Genomic DNA, 20997 nt, shown 5'->3' on the forward strand with positions numbered 1-20997 from the left:
ATACAACTCTCCTTCCGTGGCCTCCAACTGCTCTTAAATGCAAGTAAAACTAAATGCATGCTCTTCAACCGAACGCTTCAACCGAACTCTCCTTCCAGACTCACATTAAACATTTCCAATCCAAAATTCAATCTAGAATCATCTTCCTATTTTGCAAACAAAGCATCCTTCACTCATGCTGCCAAACATACCCTAGTAAAACTGACCATCCTACCGATCCTTGACTTCGGCGATGTCATTTACAAAATAGCCTCCAACACTCTACTCAAATTGGATTCAGTCTATCACAGTGCCATCTGTTTTGTCACCAAAGTCCCATATACTACCCACCACTGCGACCTGTACGCTCTTGTTGGCTGGCCATTGCTTCATACTCGTCGCCAAACCCACTGACTCCAGGTCATCTACAAGTCTCTGCTAGGTAAAGCCCCGCCGTATCTCAGCTCACTGGTCACCTTAGCAGCACCCACCCGTAGCAATTCTTCCTTTGGCCACCTTTCCTTCCAGTTCTCTGCTGCCAATGACTGGAACGAACTGCATAAATCTCTGAAGCTGGAGACTCTTACCTCCTCACTAGTTTTAAGCACCAGCTGTCAGATGAGTTCACAGATCACTGCACCTGTACATAGCTCATCTGTAAATAGCCCATCCAATCTATCTCATCCCAATACTGTATTTATTTATTTATCTTGCTCCTTTGCACCCCAGTATCTCTACTTGCACATTCATCTTCTGCACATCCTAATCCTGTTTAATTGCTATATTGTAATTACTTTGCCACCATGGCCTATTTATTGCCTTACCTCTCTAATCCTACCTCATTTGCACATGCTGTATATAGATTTTTTACTGTATTATTGATTGTACACTGCTCAAAAATATAAAGGGAACACTAAAATAACACATCCTAGATCTGAATGAATGAAATATTCTTATTAAATACCTTTTTCTTTACATAGTTGAATGTGCTGACAACAAAATCACACAAAAATTATCAATGGAAATCAAATTTATCAACCCATGGAGGTCTGGATTTGGAGTCACACTCAAAATTAAAGTGGAAAACCACACTACAGGCTAATCCAACTTTGATGTAATGTCCTTAAAACAAGTCAAAATGAGGCCCAGTAGTGTGTGTGGCCTCCCCGTGCCTGTATGACCTCCCTACAACGCCTGGGCATGCTCCTGATGAGTTGGCGGATGGTCTCCTGAGGGATCTCCTCCCAAACCTGGACTAAAGCATCCGCCAACTCCTGGACAGTCTGTGGTGCAACGCGTTGGTGGATGGAGTAAGACATGATGTCCCAGATGTGGATCAATTGGATTCTTGCCACATCTCGCATTGATGTGCCATCCTGGATGAGCTGCACTACCTGAGCCACTTGTGTGGGTTGTAGACTCCGTCTCATGCTACCACAAGAGTGAAAGCACCGCCAGCATTCAAAAGTGACCAAAACATCAGCCAGGAAGCATAGGAACTGAGAAGTGGTCTGTGGTCACCACCTGCAGAACCACTCCTCTATTTACCCTATTGGGGGTGTCTTGCTAATTGCCTATCATTTCCACCTGTTGTCTATTCCATTTCACAACAGCATGTGAAATGTATTGTCAATCAGTGTTGCTTCCTAAGTGGGAAGTTTGATTTCACAGAAGTGTGATTGACTTGGAGTTACATTGTGTTGTTTAAGTGTTCCCTTTATATTTTTGAGCAGTGTATGTTTGTTTATTCCATGTGTAACTCTGTGTTGTTGTATGTCGAACTGCTTTGCTTTATCTTGGCCAGGTCGCAGTTGCAAATGAGAACTTGTTCTCAACTAGCCTACCTGGTTAAGTAAAGGTGAAATAAATAAAATAAAAATGTATTCTGACTATTTTGAGGAAGTGTCTACTGGCTACGGTGTCTCAAAATGGACAAATGGTACTATTGCAGCTTTTTTTCAAGTTTTTAAGTGAAAGTCTTTTAAGTGAGTATGCGAGTACACTCGTTAGGTTCTCTACTGTTCGGTTCTCCGCAAGGCGCCAGCCGAACTGAAGCATGCTGACGCCTTTACTGGCAGGCTGGATAATATACTCATTCACACAAGGGCATACAGTGGGGATTGATAATGGACTCATTCACACAAGGGCATACAGTGGGGATTGATAATGGACTCATTCACACAAGGGCATACAGTGGGGATTGATAATGGACTCATTCACACAAGGGCATACAGTGGGGATTGATAATGGACTAATTCACACAAGGGCATACAGTGGGGATTGATAATGGACTCATTCACACAAGGGCATACAGTGGGGATTGATAATGGACTCATTCACACAAGGGCATACAGTGGGGATTGATAATGGACTCATTCACACAAGGGCATACAGTGGGGATTGATAATGGACTCATTCACACAAGGGCATACAGTGGGGATTGATAATGGACTCATTCACACAATAGCATACCGTTAGGATTGTGTGTGTGGTTAAAAGAGTAATAGCCAATATCTGCGTCATCCAGAACCAGAGTGCTCAGATACCTGGCTCTCTCAACTTGGCTGCTTCCTTTTGAACCATTAGAGGAACCTGCACTGATGAAATACATCCCGAATGGTTGACCAGAATTGTACAGTTATTCCTAAATATGTACTTTCATCATAAATGGATATGTATTGGGTTAGCCTAACACATAAGAATGGGTTACAGTTGTTCCATGTCCCAGCCTTATAATCCAAGTGATTTTTTTATGAGTACATTTGCCAATTTCTGTTTGGTTGCTGCAATAGCCTGATGTTGTTTTAGCATAGTTTGCAATTAACTTTAATAGACACAATATTTCAAGATCAGATGAGACAACTTGTTAGCCTGAAGCTTTAGCCACAAAAGAGTTTGAATGATTATTCTCGAATATAACGTCAACTTCTTTTGTAACCAGTGAAATTATAAACTCACAAATGCATATATTCATGCTTGCTCATATTGTTTTGCTGCCTTTCACTACAAATCACTGATGAATTAATCCTCTTCCCTCTTTTTCTGCAGGTGTCCCTCATGGTGGACACTGGGGCTACGAAGGTAAATATACACAACCGTTGTTATTACGAGAATACGTGCACTGTATCCTTCTCTCTGCACAGGCTATTCTGCCTTATCAGTCCAACTATCAGTTACCAACACAAGTCTCTTTTTCTGTCACTCAAAGAAAGGCTTATCATGTCTGTAATAAAGAGAGAACCATATTTAGTTTTAGTTACGGTGGTAAAATAAGATCATAATGTAAGCCAGAGATGTCAACTCTACCAATACTCAAGACGCCTTACTTGGAATCTAGTCTTCATTGATATGAGTGTAACATCCCACTGTACCTGTAGCTTGGTATTACTTAGTGAGAAGAAGCCATAATGTAAGTCAGAGATGTCAACTCTACCAATACTCAAGACACCTTACTTAGAATCTAGTCTTCATTGATATGAGTGTAACATCCCACTGTACCTGTAGCTTGGTATTACTTAGTGAGAAGAAGCCATAATGTAAGCCAGAGATGTCAACTCTACCAATACTCAAGACACCTTACTTAGAATCTAGTCTTCATTGATATGAGTGGAACATCCCACTGTTAATGTCCACCTCCACGATCGATCTTGTACCTGTAGCTTGGTATTACTTAGTGAGAAGAAGCCATAATGTAGCTGAATGAGTGAAGTTAGCGTGACCTAAGATCGCTAGTTATTAAACAGTTCATTGATAATAATAATAATTGTGTTTGCTATTGTTGATCTCTTTATGACTGGTTGTGATCAGGAACTTTAATTTATAGCCTCTTGTTACAGGTGTTAAACTAAACACATTAATACTCCCACTTCATAAATCAAATATTGTCGTCCTGGAGTTAAATAAGACGGTATACAGCTTATTATTTACTATTTCCTGGTGGTCACCACTAAATCAAATAAAATCAAATCAAATTTTATTTGTCACATACACATGGTTAGCAGATGTTAATGCGAGTGTAGCGAAATGCTTGTGCTTCTAGTTCCGACAATGCAGTGATAACCAACAAGTAATCTAACTAACAATTCCAAAACTACTGTCTTATACACAGTGTAAGGGGATAAAGAATATGTACATAAGGATATATGAATGAGTGATGGTACAGAGCAGCATACAGTAGATGGTATCGAGTACAGTATATACATATGAGATGAGTGTGTAGACAAAGTAAACAAAGTGGCATAGTTAAAGTGGCTAGTGATACATGTATTACATAAGGATGCAGTCGATGATGTAGAGTACAGTATATACGTATGCATATGAGATGAATAATGTAGGGTAAGTAACATTATATAAGGTAGCATTGTTTAAAGTGGCTAGTGATATATTTACATCAATTCCCATTATTAAAGTGGCTGGAGTTGGGTCAGTGTCAATGACAGTGTGTTGGCAGCAGCCACTCAATGTTAGTGGTGGCTGTTTAACAGTCTGATGGCCTTGAGATAGAAGCTGTTTTTCAGTCTCTCGGTCCCAGCTTTGATGCACCTGTACTGACCTCGCCTTCTGGATGATAGCGGGGTGAACAGGCAGTGGTTCGGGTGGTTGATGTCCTTGATGATCTTTATGGCCTTCCTGTAACAACGGGTGGTGTAGGTGTCCTGGAGGGCAGGTAGTTTGCCCCCGGTGATGCGTTGTGCAGACCTCACTACCCTCTAGAGAGCCTTACGGTTGAGGGCGGAGCAGTTGCCGTACCAGCCCGCCAGGATGCTCTCGACTGTGCATCTGTAGAAGTTTGTGAGTGCTTTTGGTGACAAGCCGAATTTCTTCAGCCTCCTGAGGTTGAAGAGGCGCTGCTGCGCCTTCTTCACGACGCTGTCAGTGTGAGTGGACCAATTCAGTTTGTCTGTGATGTGTATGCCGAGGAACTTAAAACTTGCTACCCTCTCCACTACTGTTCCATCGATGTGGATAGGGGGGTGTTCCCTCTGCTGTTTCCTGAAGTCCACAATCATCTCCTTAGTTTTGTTGACGTTGAGTGTGAGGTTATTTTCCTGACACCACACTCCGAGGGCCCTCACCTCCTCCCTGTAGGCCGTCTCGTCGTTGTTGGTAATCAAGCCTACCACTGTTGTGTCGTCCGCAAACTTGATGATTGAGTTGGAGGCGTGCGTGGCCACGCAGTCGTGGGTGAACAGGGAGTACAGGAGAGGGCTCAGAACGCACCCTTGTGGGGCCCCAGTGTTGACGATCAGCGGGGTGGAGATGTTGTTACCTACCCTCACCACCTGGGGGTGGCCCGTCAGGAAGTCCAGTACCCAGTTGCATAGGGCGGGGTCGAGACCCAGGGTCTTGAGCTTGATGACGAGCTTGGAGGGTACTATGGTGTTGAATGCCGAGCTGTAGTTGATGAACAGCATTCTCACATAGGTATTCCTCTTGTCCAGGTGGGTTAGGGCAGTGTGCAGTGTGGTTGAGATTGCATCGTCTGTGGACCTATTTGGGCGGTAAGCAAATTGGAGTGGGTCTAGGGTGTCAGGTAAGGTGTTTCCTGGTGGTCATCACTATTTCCTGGTGGTCATCACTACTTCCTGGTGGTCATCACTATTTCCTGGTGGTCACCACTATTTCCTGGTGGTCATCACTATTTCCTGGTGGTCATCACTAGTTCCTGGTGGTCATCACTATTTCCTGGTGGTCATCACTATTTCCTGGTGGTCACCACTATTTCCTGGTGGTCATCACTATTTCCTGGTGGTTATCACTATTTCCTGGTGGTCATCACTAGTTCCTGGTGGTCATCACTATTTCCTGGTGGTCACCACTATTTCCTGGTTTGTCATCACTATTTCCTGGTGGTCATCACTATTTCCTGGTGGTCATCACTATTTCCTGGTGGTCATCACTATTTCCTGGTTGTCACCACTATTTCCTGGTCGTCATCACTATTTCCTGGTGGTCATCACTATTTCCTGGTGGTCATCACTATTTCCTGGTGGTCACCACTATTTCCTGGTGGTCATCACTATTTCCTGGTGGTCATCACTATTTCCTGGTTGTCACCACTATTTCCTGGTCGTCATCACTATTTCCTGGTGGTCACCACTATTTCCTGGTGGTCATCACTATTTCCTGGTGGTCATCACTATTTCCTGGTGGTCATCACTATTTCCTGGTGGTCATCACTATTTCCTGGTGGTCATCACTATTTCCTGGTCGTCACCACTATTTCCTGGTGGTCATCACTATTTCCTGGTGGTCATCACTATTTCCTGGTGGTCATCACTATTTCCTGGTGGTCATCACTATTTCCTGGTGGTCATCACTATTTCCTGGTCGTCATCACTATTTCCTGGTGGTCATCACTATTTCCTGGTGGTCATCACTATTTCCTGGTGGTCATCACTATTTCCTGGTGGTCATCACTACTTCCTGGTGGTCATCACTAGTTCCTGGTGGTCATCACTATTTCCTGGTGGTCATCACTATTTCCTGGTGGTCATCACTACTTCCTGGTGGTCATCACTAGTTCCTGGTGGTCATCACTATTTCCTGGTGGTCATCACTATTTCCTGGTGGTCATCACTACTTCCTGGTGGTCATCACTATTTCCTGGTTGTCACCACTATTTCCTGGTGGTCATCACTATTTCCTGGTGGTCATCACTATTTCCTGGTGGTCATCACTATTTCCTGGTGGTCATCACTAGTTCCTGGTGGTCATCACTATTTCCTGGTGGTCATCACTATTTCCTGGTTGTCACCACTATTTCCTGGTGGTCATCACTATTTCCTGGTGGTCATCACTATTTCCTGGTGGTCACCACTATTTCCTGGTGGTCACCACTACTTCCTGGTGGTCATCACTATTTCCTGGTGGTCATCACTATTTCGTGGTCGTCATCACTATTTCCTGGTCGTCATCACTATTTCCTGGTCGTCATCACTATTTCCTGGTGGTCATCACTATTTCCTGGTGGTCATCACTATTTCCTGGTGGTCATCACTATTTCCTGGTGGTCATCACTATTTCCTGGTCGTCACCACTATTTCCTGGTGGTCATCACTATTTCCTGGTGGTCATCACTATTTCCTGGTGGTCATCACTATTTCCTGGTGGTCATCACTATTTCCTGGTCGTCATCACTATTTCCTGGTGGTCATCACTATTTCCTGGTGGTCATCACTATTTCCTGGTGGTCATCACTATTTCCTGGTGGTCATCACTATTTCCTGGTGGTCATCACTACTTCCTGGTGGTCATCACTAGTTCCTGGTGGTCATCACTATTTCCTGGTGGTCACCACTATTTCCTGGTGGTCATCACTATTTCCTGGTGGTCATCACTACTTCCTGGTGGTCATCACTAGTTCCTGGTGGTCATCACTATTTCCTGGTGGTCATCACTATTTCCTGGTGGTCATCACTACTTCCTGGTGGTCATCACTATTTCCTGGTTGTCACCACTATTTCCTGGTGGTCATCACTATTTCCTGGTGGTCATCACTATTTCCTGGTGGTCATCACTATTTCCTGGTGGTCATCACTAGTTCCTGGTGGTCATCACTATTTCCTGGTGGTCATCACTATTTCCTGGTTGTCACCACTATTTCCTGGTGGTCATCACTATTTCCTGGTGGTCATCACTATTTCCTGGTGGTCACCACTATTTCCTGGTGGTCACCACTACTTCCTGGTGGTCATCACTATTTCGTGGTCGTCATCACTATTTCCTGGTCGTCATCACTATTTCCTGGTCGTCATCACTATTTCCTGGTCGTCATCACTATTTCCTGGTGGTCATCACTATTTCCTGGTGGTCATCACTATTTCCTGGTCGTCATCACTATTTCCTGGTGGTCATCACTATTTCCTGGTTGTCACCACTATTTCCTGGTGGTCATCACTATTTCCTGGTCGTCATCACTATTTCCTGGTCGTCATCACTATTTCCTGGTCGTCATCACTATTTCCTGGTTGTCACCACTATTTCCTGGTGGTCATCACTATTTCCTGGTGGTCATCACTATTTCCTGGTGGTCATCACTATTTCCTGGTGGTCATCACTAGTTCCTGGTGGTCATCACTATTTCCTGGTGGTCATCACTATTTCCTGGTTGTCACCACTATTTCCTGGTGGTCATCACTATTTCCTGGTGGTCATCACTATTTCCTGGTGGTCACCACTATTTCCTGGTGGTCACCACTACTTCCTGGTGGTCATCACTATTTCGTGGTCGTCATCACTATTTCCTGGTCGTCATCACTATTTCCTGGTCGTCATCACTATTTCCTGGTCGTCATCACTATTTCCTGGTGGTCATCACTATTTCCTGGTGGTCATCACTATTTCCTGGTCGTCATCACTATTTCCTGGTGGTCATCACTATTTCCTGGTGGTCATCACTATTTCCTGGTTGTCACCACTATTTCCTGGTGGTCATCACTATTTCCTGGTCGTCATCACTATTTCCTGGTCGTCATCACTATTTCCTGGTCGTCATCACTATTTCCTGGTGGTCATCACTATTTCCTGGTCGTCATCACTATTTCCTGGTGGTCATCACTATTTCCTGGTGGTCATCACTATTTCCTGGTCGTCATCACTATTTCCTGGTCGTCATCACTATTTCCTGGTGGTCATTACTATTTCCTGGTGGTCATTACTATTTCCTGGTGGTCATCACTAGTTCCTGGTGGTCATCACTATTTCCTGGTGGTCATCACTATTTCCTGGTCGTCATCACTATTTCCTGGTGGTCATCACTATTTCCTGGTGGTCACCACTACTTAGTATTTAATGATTCCTTACTAACGTTTTCTTGCTGGTGTTCATAGTTTCATTTTGACACTTGAAGTGTCATGCATATTGACTTCTGGGATTTCCTGTGTAAATCTCATGTGCAAAAAACTTGTGTTCATAAGAAGAGAGCCGTGTCTTATCATTAACTAAGTCACACTGCCGAAGGGCCATTGTTCTGTTAATAATTTTCCCCACATCCTACTGACAGATCAAGCTGCCTGGTCCTCTGAGTTCTCACACTGCAGTGGAAAATCCCAGTCTCCCATTGACATTGATACCAGGAGAGCCCTCTATGACCGCAGCCTGCCACCCATAACTCTGGAAGACTATGATCTGACAGACAGCTCAGAATTGACACTGTTGAACAACGGCCATACCTGTAAGTTCCTGGCTGTCCAATATGCATTATATTGACGGTACAAGCAACATTTATTAGACAACATTTTTCCTTATAAAGCTGTACCAAAACGTGGATGGCTTTGCAGAGGGTTCTACACTGGAAAAACTAAATAGAACCAAGTAGTTGTTGTGCCCTGTGTGTGTCTCCAGTGCAGCTGGTCCTGCCCAACACCATGCGCATCACCAGTGGGTTTGACAACGAGTTCCGTGCCGCCCAACTGCATTTCCACTGGGGGACCAAAGAGGTGCCAGGATCTGAACACACCATAGATAACGTCCATTTCCCTGCAGAGGTGAGGAAGTCAGAAATACTGGGGAACTGAAAAAATGCCCCAGAATTATTGCAGGTTCAATTAAACTCAAAATCATTTTATTGCCCATCAAATGTATATGTCAAGACAGGAAGTTGTCTTTGGCATGTGGCTCATTGTCAAAATACTAAAAGCGACAACACTGACAAGACAACACAGCTATTTTAGTATTTTATTAGGACCCCATAAGCTGTTGCGATAGCATCAACAACTCTTCCGGGGTTACGCAAAACATGAAACATGACATAATTCAGTACATTAATAGACAAGAAGAGCTCAAGGACAGAACTACAGAAATGTATAACAAGAAAAAAGTTCTGTACTTACTCAGTACTGAGAAAAGAAACCTAATATTCTAGGCTTTTAACATTTACATATTTACACATTCTAGGGCTTTTTCATTAGCATATTTACATATTCATATATTCTGTGGCTTTAACATGTACATATTCTAGGATGTGCCATTTACACATTTACATATTCATATATTCTATGGTTTTATCATTTACATATATACATATTCATACATCACATTTCCATCCAGAAGCACCTAGGACATCACTTACATGATTCACTACTAACTCTTTCTAGCTGGTGTTGCAGTGTCTGTACTGACTCAACTCTGAGAATAAAAACTTACTATTCGAGGCTTTTAACATTTACATATTCTAGGCCTTTAACATTTACATATTCATATATTAAATGTATATTCAGTAGCATCAAGGCCATCACTTACACATAGCCTACATATCAATACATGCATACAACATATTCAGGTCAAATAGGGGAGAGGTGTTGCTTTATCTGATTTTTGAAACCAGGTTTGCTGTTCACTTGAGCAGTAGGAGATGGAAGGGTGTTCCGTGCAATCATCATGTTCCCATGCTTCTCTTCCCAGATCCACATAGTTCATTACAACTCTAAATATGCAAATCTGTCCGAGGCAGCCAGCAAATCAGATGGCCTGGCTGTATTAGGGGGCTTCATCGGGGTAAGTTATTCCACACATGTAGAATTATACCAGTACCCTCATAATAACTCATCATGGTGACTCAAAGGTTTGAAGTGTCATTAGTCTATTTTCATGCACTTAAGTGGGTTTCACACACTTAAAAACAGACATTAATCAGAAGAATCCTCGAGGTTATTAAATGAATTATACAGAAGTAATCACTTTAATCTGCTTCTTTCTGACTCTTTTTGATTTAGATTGGTCTTCATGAGAATGACAACTATGAAAAGATCCTGTCTGCGCTCGCTGATGTCAGCATCGAAGGTAACCCCGTGATACACCTCTAGCCATAGACCTTTTTTTGTGGCCAAAACATTGTGTACTACAACGTTGGATGTAGTTTACATACTCCTTTCTTGAAATGTCCAACAGATTGCAGACTGTTTTCTCATTTATGCTTTCTAGGTTCACAAAATGAACATAGCAAGATCATTTTAGAAAACAGCACTGTATTACTGAGAATCTAATCTCGGAAACCCAGAACTAAAATCTTGCATAATTGCATCAGATGCTCCATTTGTTATGCAGGTGAATGAGGACCCAAAAGCGACTTGGCGAAAACAGAGTTTTTAATCCAGTAAAGATACTTTACAAAACAAAAGGCATAATACTACTCGTAAAGACGAGAACAGACTGGAGACTTGATCAAGAACTGCAGGTTGCCTCGGGAAGGCACTTGAACCTAGCAGACTCAGACACCTGCTCACCACGCAGCATCTGAGGGAAACACGACACGACAGGGCAATACATAGACACAGCACGGTGAATATAGACAAGGATCCGACAGGGCAGGAACGGAAAACAAGGAGAGAAATAGGGACTCTAATCAGGGAAAAGGATCGGGAACAGGTGTGGGAAGACTAAATGATTGATTAGGGGAATAGGAACAGCTGGGAGCAGGAACGGAACGATAGAGAGAAGAGAGAGCGAGAGAGTGAGAGAGGGAGGGGGAGAGAGAGGGATAGAAAGAGGGAAAGAACCTAATAAGACCAGCAGAGGGAAACGAATAGAAGGGGAAGCACAGGGACAAGACATGATAATCAATGACAAAACATGACAGTACCCCCACTCACCGAGCGCCTCCTGGCGCACTCGAGGAGGAACCCTGGCGGCAACGGAGGAAATCATCAATAAGCGAACGGTCCAGCACGTCCCGAGACGGAACCCAACTCCTCTCCTCAGGACCGTAACCCTCCCAATCCACTAAGTATTGGTGACCCCGTCCCCGAGAACGCATGTCCATGATCTTACGTACCTTGTAAATAAGGTGCGCTCTCGACAAGGACGGGAGGGGGGGAGGGAAGACGAACGGGGGTGCGAAGAAAGGGCTTGACACAGGAGACATGGAAGACAGGATGGACGCGACGAAGATGTCGCGGAAGAAGCAGTCGCACAGCGACAGGATTGACGACCTGGGAGACACGGAACGGACCAATGAACCGCGGAGTCAACTTACGAGAAGCTGTCGTAAGAGGAAGGTTGCGAGTGGAAAGCCACACTCTCTGGCCGCAACAATACCTTGGACTCTTAATCCTGCGTTTATTGGCGGCTCTCACAGTCTGTGCCCTGTAACGGCAAAGTGCAGACCTCACCCTCCTCCAGGTGCGCTCACAACGTTGGACAAACGCTTGAGCGGAGGGAACGCTGGACTCGGCAAGCTGGGATGAGAACAGAGGAGGCTGGTAACCCAGACTACTCTGAAACGGAGATAACCCGGTAGCAGACGAAGGAAGCGAGTTGTGAGCGTATTCTGCCCAGGGGAGCTGTTCTGCCCAAGATGCAGGGTTTCTGAAAGAAAGGCTGCGTAGTATGCGACCAATCGTCTGATTGGCACTCTCTGCTTGACCGTTAGACTGGGGATGAAACCCGGAAGAGAGACTGACGGACGCACCAATCAAACGACAGAACTCCCTCCAAAACTGTGACGTGAATTGCGGGCCTCTGTCTGAAACGGCGTCTACCGGGAGGCCATGAATTCTGAACACATTCTCGATAATGATTTGTGCCGTCTCCTTAGCGGAAGGAAGTTTAGCGAGGGGAATGAAATGTGCCGCCTTAGAGAACCTATCGACAACCGTAAGAATCACAGTCTTCCCCGCAGACAAAGGCAGACCGGTAATGAAGTCTAGGGCGATGTGAGACCATGGTCGAGAAGGAATGGGGAGCGGTCTGAGACGACCGGCAGGAGGAGAGTTACCCGACTTAGTCTGCGCGCAGTCCGAACAAGCAGCCACGAAACGGCGCGTGTCACGCTCCTGAGTCGGCCACCAAAAGCGCTGGCGAATAGACGCAAGAGTGCCTCGAACACCGGGATGACCAGCTAACTTGGCAGAGTGAGCCCACTGAAGAACAGCCAGACGAGTGGAAACAGGAACGAAAAGGAGGTTACTAGGACAAGCGCGCGGCGACGCAGTGTGCGTGAGTGCTTGCTTAACCTGTCTTTCAATTCCCCAGACTGTCAACCCGACAACACGCCCATAAGGAAGAATCCCCTCGGGATCAGTAGAAGCCACAGAAGAACTAAACAGACGGGATAAGGCATCAGGCTTGGTGTTTTTGCTACCCGGACGGTAAGAAATCACAAACTCGAAACGAGCGAAAAACAACGCCCAACGAGCTTGACGGGCATTAAGTCGTTTGGCAGAACGGATGTACTCAAGGTTCTTATGGTCTGTCCAAACGACAAAAGGAACGGTCGCCCCCTCCAACCACTGTCGCCATTCGCCTAGGGCTAAGCGGATGGCGAGCAGTTCACGGTTACCCACATCATAGTTGCGCTCAGATGGCGACAGGCGATGAGAAAAATAAGCGCAAGGATGAACCTTATCGTCAGACTGGAAGCGCTGGGATAGAATGGCTCCCACGCCTACCTCTGAAGCGTCAACCTCGACAATGAATTGTCTAGTGACGTCAGGAGTAACGAGGATAGGAGCGGACGTAAAACGTTCTTTTAGAAGATCAAAAGCTCCCCTGGGCGGAACCGGACCACTTAAAACACGTCTTGACAGAAGTAAGAGCTGTGAGAGGGGCAGCAACTTGACCGAAATTACGAATGAAACGCCGATAGAAATTAGCGAAACCTAAAAAGCGCTGCAACTCGACACGTGACCTTGGAACGGGCCAATCACTGACAGCTTGGACCTTAGCGGAATCCATCTGAATGCCTTCAGCGGAAATAACGGAACCGAGAAAAGTAACGGAGGAGACATGAAAAGAGCACTTCTCAGCCTTTACGTAGAGACAATTCTCTAAAAGGCGCTGTAGAACACGTCGAACGTGCTGAACATGAATCTCGAGTGACGGTGAAAAAATCAGGATATCGTCAAGATAGACAAAAACAAAGATGTTCAGCATGTCTCTCAGAACATCATTAACTAATGCCTGAAAAACAGCTGGCGCATTGGCGAGACCAAACGGCAGAACCCGGTACTCAAAATGCCCTAACGGAGTGTTAAACGCCGTTTTCCACTCGTCCCCCTCTCTGATGCGCACGAGATGGTAAGCGTTACGAAGGTCCAACTTAGTAAAGCACCTGGCTCCTGCAGAATCTCGAAGGCTGATGACATAAGGGGAAGCGGATAACGATTCTTAACCGTTATGTCATTCAGCCCTCGATAATCCACGCAGGGGCGCAGAGTACCGTCCTTCTTCTTAACAAAAAAGAACCCCGCCCCGGCCGGAGAGGAAGAAGGCACTATGGTACCGGCGTCAAGAGACACAGATAAATAATCCTCGAGAGCCTTACGTTGGGGAGCCGACAGAGAGTATAGTCTACCCCGAGGAGGAGTGGTCCCCGGAAGGAGATCAATACTACAATCATACGACCGGTGAGGAGGAAGGGAGTTGGCTCGGGACCCACTGAAGACCGTGCGCAGATCATGATATTCCTCCGGCACTCCTGTCAAATCGCCAGGTTCCTCCTGAGAAGTGGGGACAGAAGAAATGGGAGGGATGGCAGACATTAAACACTTCACATGACAAGAAACGTTCCAGGATAGGATAGAATTACTAGACCAATTAATAGAAGGATTATGACATACTAGCCAGGGATGACCCAAAACAACAGGTGTAAAAGGTGAACGAAAAATCAAAAAAGAAATAGTCTCACTGTGGTTACCAGATACTGTGAGAGTTAAAGGTAGTGTCTCAAATCTGATACTGGGAAGATGACTACCATCTAAGGCAAACATGGGCGTAGGCTTGTCTAACTGTCTGAAAGGAATGTCATGTTTCCGAGCCCATGCTTCGTCCATGAAACAACCCTCAGCCCCAGAGTCAATCAAGGCACTGCATGTAGCACCCGAACCGGTCCAGCGTAGATGGACCGACATAGTAGTACATGATCTAGATGAAGAGACCTGAGTAGTAGCGCTCACCAGTAGCCCTCCGCTTACTGATGAGCTCTGGCCTTTTACTGGACATGAATTGACAAAATGTCCATCAAATCCGCAATAGAGGCACAGGCGGTTGGTGATCCTCCGTTCCCTCTCCTTGGTCGAGATGCGAATACCTCCCAGCTGCATGGGCTCAGTCTCTGAGCCAGAGGAGGGAGATGGTTGCGATGCGGAGCAGGGAAACACCGTTGACGCGAGCTCTCTTCCACGAGCTTGGTGACGAAGATCTACCCGTCGTTCTATGCGGATGGCGAGAGCAATCAAAGAGTCCACACTGGAAGGAACCTCCCGAGAGAGAATCTCATCTTTGACCACTGCGTGGAGTCCCTCCAGAAAACGAGCGAGCAGCGCCGGCTCGTTCCAGTCACTAGAGGCAGCAAGAGTGCGAAACTCTATAGAGTAATCCGTTATGGATCGATCACCTTGGCATAGGGAAGCCAGGGCCCTAGAAGCCTCCCTACCAAAAACTGAACGGTCAAAAACCCGAATCATCTCCTCTTTAAAGTTCTGGTAATTGTTAGAAAAATCAGCCCTTGCCTCCCAGATAGCTGTGCCCCACTCTCGAGCCCGGCCAGTAAGGAGTGAAATGACGTAAGCAACCCGAGCTCTCTCGCTAGAGTATGTGTTGGGTTGGAGAGAGAACACAATATCACACTGGGTGAGAAAGGAGCGGCACTCCGTGGGCTGCCCGGAGTAGCAAGGTGGGTTATTAACCCTAGGTTCCGGAGGCTCGGCAGGCCAGGAAGTAACAGGTGGCACGAGACGAAGACTCTGGAACTGTCCAGAGAGGTCGGAAACCTGAGCGGCCAGGTTCTCCACGGCATGGCGAGCAGCAGACAATTCCTGCTCGTGTCTGCCGAGCATGGCTCCTTGGATCTCGACGGCAGTGTTACGAGCATCTGTAGTCGCTGGGTCCATTCCTTGGTCGGATCCTTCTGTTATGCAGGTGAATGAGGACCCAAAAGCGACTTGGCGAAAACAGAGTTTTTAATCCAGTAAAGATACTTTACAAAACAAAAGGCATAATACTACTCGTAAAGACGAGAACAGACTGGAGACTTGATCAAGAACTGCAGGTTGCCTCGGGAAGGCACTTGAACCTAGCAGACTCAGACACCTGCTCACCACGCAGCATCTGAGGGAAACACGACACGACAGGGCAATACATAGACACAGCACGGTGAATATAGACAAGGATCCGACAGGGCAGGAACGGAAAACAAGGAGAGAAATAGGGACTCTAATCAGGGAAAAGGATCGGGAACAGGTGTGGGAAGACTAAATGATTGATTAGGGGAATAGGAACAGCTGGGAGCAGGAACGGAACGATAGAGAGAAGAGAGAGCGAGAGAGTGAGAGAGGGAGGGGGAGAGAGAGGGATAGAAAGAGGGAAAGAACCTAATAAGACCAGCAGAGGGAAACGAATAGAAGGGGAAGCACAGGGACAAGACATGATAATCAATGACAAAACATGACACCATTAGCTTCTAGGGGAGATATATGAGAAAAGATGCTAACAAGATGAGCAAAGTCTTCACCCCCCTAAACAGAAACTCTCAGCAGGGTTCAGGTCAATTCGGGAAAATTATATTCTAATTCAAATATCTCTACCTGTAAATTCCATTTCATTAAATTAAATTCCAGGTTAGTCTTTTAATTTTAATTTAAAAAAAGAATTCCTATCAATTCAAATGTTAGGTAAATTCCAAGAATTCAATTCCCACTTTGGTATTTTCCCCAACAGATATTATACCTAACATATGAATTCATATGAAAATAATTTGAATTCAGTGGCCGTACAACATTTACCAGATTTGACATCTGCAGAAGTAAGAGCATTCATAGTCCTTGTGCTTCGGGGGGCTGTCATACGCATTCAATACTCGTAGAGATTCAGGGCTAATCTAGCCTTCCAGCTAATTACGAGCAACTGGCTAAATTTAAAAAAAAACAAGACTTTACCTTTTCTCAGATTTTGGAATCCATTTCCCGGTGCTTGACATAGGAACTCAGCCACGATAACATGAAGTAAAAAGGCTGCATGGTTTCCCCACCTGCATCTCCACTTCAACCATTCATTTAGCTCTATGAGCTTTTCCTACAACTGTCTTCACTTCTTGTGGAAAGCTTCCCCTTCCATAGATACGGAAAGAGGTCAATGGAACTCAACCAAAACAATGGGAATGCCATGGAAACTGGTTGGGGAAAGATCCCGAATCTCCTCTTTCCCCCCCAGCAAACTTTGCCTGCATTTAAGCTAATGTTTATATATATTTCACACTATGTTGAGGTAAAATCAGAGTATAATGCTTGTATGGATGTTAAACCCAATACATGTTCACGTCATCGCCACCAATCAACTGCATTACAGTTAAAAACAACATTGACTACCACTACCGATTTCTGTATGCTAGCTGCGAACGGGAGTCAGCATTTATGTGCATCTGTACACTAAGAACCCCCATGGATTTCTCACATTCTTAGTGATTAGATTAGATAGTACTTTAATGTCAGTTTTCACGGAAATGTGTATTCCATAAAGAAACTGTAGTGCGTTAAAATAAATCCACATCAGAAGGAGAGACATAGTCATGAAGGAGAAACAAAATGACAGCTTAAGGACCCACATGGTCCACACAATTGATGAACTATTTTACACCTTTCCAGAGTCTAACACTGAGATCCCTGCCTTCAATGTCCGTCATCTTTTGCCAAACAAGCTGGAGCGCTTCTACAGATACAATGGCTCCCTTACCACTCCTCCCTGCTTCCAAACTGTCAACTGGACAATGTTCAATGATACCATCACAGTGTCCAGGAGGCAGGTCAGTAATGATACCATCACAGTGTCCAGGAGGCAGGTCAGTAATGATACCATCACAGTATCCAGGAGGCAAGTCAGTAATGATAGCATCATAGGGTCCAGGAGGCAGGTCAGTAATGATACCATCACAGTGTCCAGGAGGCAGGTCAGTAATGATACCATCACAGTGTCCAGGAGGCAGGTCAGTAATGATACCATCACAGTGTCCAGGAGGCAGGTCAGTAATGATACCATCACAGTGTCCAGGTGGCAGGTCAGTAATGATACCATCACAGTGTCCAGGTGGCAGGTCAGTAATGATACCATCACAGTGTCCAGGAGGCAGGTCAGTAATGATACCATCACAGTGTCCAGGAGGCAGGTCAGTAATGATGCCATCACAGTGTCCAGGAGGCAGGTCAGTAATGATACCATCATAGTCTACAGGAGGCAGGTTAGTAATGATACCATCACAGTGTCCAGGAGGCAGGTCAGTAATGATACCATCACAGTGTCCAGGAGGCAGGTCAGTAAATAATAATAATAATATATGCCATTTAGCAGACGCTTTTATCCAAAGCGACTTACAGTCATGTGTGCATACATTCTACGTATGGGTGGTCCCGGGGATCGAACCCACTACCCTGGCGTTACAAGCGCCATGCTCTACCAACTGAGCTACAGAAGGACAGTCTACAGGAGGCAGGTCAGTAAGGATACCATCACAGTATACAGGAGAAAGGTCAGTAATGATACCATTATAGTCTACAGGAGGCAGGTTAGTAATGATACCATCACAGTGTCCAGGAGGCAGGTCAGTAATGATACCATTATAGTCTACAGGAGGCAGGTTAGTAATGATACCATCACAGTATACAGGAGAAAGGTCAGTAATGATACCATTATAGTCTACAGGAGGCAGGTCAGTAATGATACCATTGTGTACAGGAGGCAGGTCAGTAATAATACCAGGGTTTCCAGGTCGGTCACCAACCCAGGAGATTGATTTACAGATTGACTTGCATCATGAATACCTCCTTGAGAGTACAAGAGATCCACTACTACTTGTACTGTCTGTATTTTCATGTCTAAAAATAGATCTTCAAACAAGATAAAAATAACCTTTAGACAGAGCACTACTAGATACTGTTTTCATTTGTTCTAGACATGTATTCATTTCAATTATATGGTCATCTGTTTGAAAACTGTGTGGGTCATGTGGGCAGACCATAACAGTAGAATCTATCTTCAATCTACAATATGGTAATGGTTTTCCATGTTGATGGTGCCCATGTTGTGTTCTCCAGCTGGGTGCTCTGGAGGACACCCTGAAAGCAGGCCAACACCAGCACCTGACCAAGAACTTCAGAGCACCTCAGCTTCTGCATGGGAGACACGTCCTCGCCTCGTTCACAGACACTCCCACCATAGTCGGTTAGTAAACATCATCCCACTATGCACACTTGACGGGTGTTCCACCTTAGGCAACCTTGCTGTCTTGTGAGACATTCACAAACTATAGACCAACGTCATTTGAGAAGCTGAGCCCAGGTCAAGGGTTACGGTCCTGGTTGCACATATCTTACAAGCCAGAGACTTTCTGTTGAGGTTTTGTATGTAAACACGACACAGGTTTAACAAGACAGAAACCCAGTGTGCCCTTAACAGGTCTTAGCACTTGATCTTAGCACTCTATACATGTTGTTCAGTCTCATGACCAGAGCACACATGTACATACATATACTTCATGTCAAATGGGTTCATGTATGACCTTGTAAAGGTTGGGAGTAATTACCTTCCAGAAACAAACTCACCACTCAAAGATGGTAACGTGCAACCTTCACGAGAAAATCTGAAAATCCCTTCTTCTACATGATGCATCTCATATTATTAGTGTGACGGTTGCATGCGAGGCCGCAGGTGGTCGACTCTAGGGAATTCTGTCATTTATTTGTTTATTCATTCATGTTCTTCTGACCACTACACTAGTCACATTGATATTATTATTCATATTATTACTGTTATTACAGTTATTATTATAGTTATTATCAATATGATCAATAGTATTAATATTATTATTAATATGATTATTAATATGATTATTATGAATATGCTTATTATTGATGTGATTATTATTATTATTATTATTACTATGATTATTAATGTGCGTATTAATATTATTACTATATTTATAATTATAAATATTATTATTAGTATAATTATTAATATAATTAATATTTTAACGCACATAATTATTAATACTATTATTATTATATGATTATTAATGTTATTATTATTAATATTATTATTACTATTATTATTACTATTATTATTATTGATATGATTATTAATAGTATTATTATTAATATTATTATTAATATTATTATTACTATTATTATTATTGATATGATTATTAATAGTATTATTATTAATGTGATTATTAGTGTGAGTATTCCTATTATTATTAATATGAATATTAATATTATTAGTATTATTATTAATATTATTATTATTAATATAATTATTGATATTATTATTATTGGTATGATTATTAATAGTATTATTATTAATATGATTATTAATAATATTATTATTAATGTTGTACTTTCTATCTATTCCCATTAACATTGAGATAAGTCAATGTTTTTGCTTGCAGTTGCAGGACATCCAAGTATCTCTATCAACACCTTGTCGGAGACTGATGCCTCTAACAATGAAGGGCCATCAACTGGGCCATCTGGTAAGCAAAGTATGAGGGCTAATAATCATGTGTTGACTATGCAGGCCCCAATTGCCATCCATTTAAAAAAATATATGGTAGCCTTGTCCCAGATCAGTTTGTGCTATCATTTCAACATGTGGTCCTTCTGTAGCTCAGTTGGTAGAGCATGGCGCTTGTAACGCCAGGGTAGTGGGTTCGATCCCCGGGACCACCCATATGTAGAATGTATGCACACATGACTGTAAGTCGCTTTGGATAAAAGCGTCTGCTAAATGGCATATATTATCAACATGGTTTGGCATGACAAAGAGTGACAAGGAGTTGATAAGTAGCTGACCTGAGCACAAACAGATCTGGGACCAGGTTAAAACGCTGGTGAGCACAAACAGATCTGGGACCAGGTTAAAATGCTGGTGAGCACAAACAGATCTGGGACCAGGTTAAAATGCTGGTGAGCACAAACAGATCTGGGACCAGGCTAAAATGCTGGTGAGTACAACAGATCTGGGACCAGGTTAAAACGCTGGTGAGCACAAACAGATCTGGGACCAGGTTAAAATGCTGGTGAGCACAAACAGATC

General features: G+C 44.1%; 1 protein-coding gene across 1 annotated transcript; it reads left to right on the plus strand.

Moving 5' to 3' along the window:
* Positions 1–2595: 2595 nt before the first annotated feature.
* On the plus strand, positions 2596–20571 carry LOC124029013 (carbonic anhydrase 9-like; the record flags this gene model as incomplete). The annotated part of the gene is made up of 9 exons (XM_046340884.1): positions 2596–2611; positions 3028–3060; positions 8984–9154; positions 9325–9467; positions 10384–10476; positions 10695–10761; positions 17559–17716; positions 19002–19128; positions 20351–20571. Coding segments are annotated over exons 1-9 (1029 nt in total), but the record flags the coding sequence as incomplete, so codon positions are not given.
* Between the last annotated feature and the right edge of the window lie 426 nt (positions 20572–20997).

The sequence above is a fragment of the Oncorhynchus gorbuscha genome, unplaced genomic scaffold (assembly GCF_021184085.1).
Source record: "Oncorhynchus gorbuscha isolate QuinsamMale2020 ecotype Even-year unplaced genomic scaffold, OgorEven_v1.0 Un_scaffold_5244, whole genome shotgun sequence".
Classification (NCBI taxonomy): Eukaryota; Metazoa; Chordata; class Actinopteri; order Salmoniformes; family Salmonidae; genus Oncorhynchus; species Oncorhynchus gorbuscha.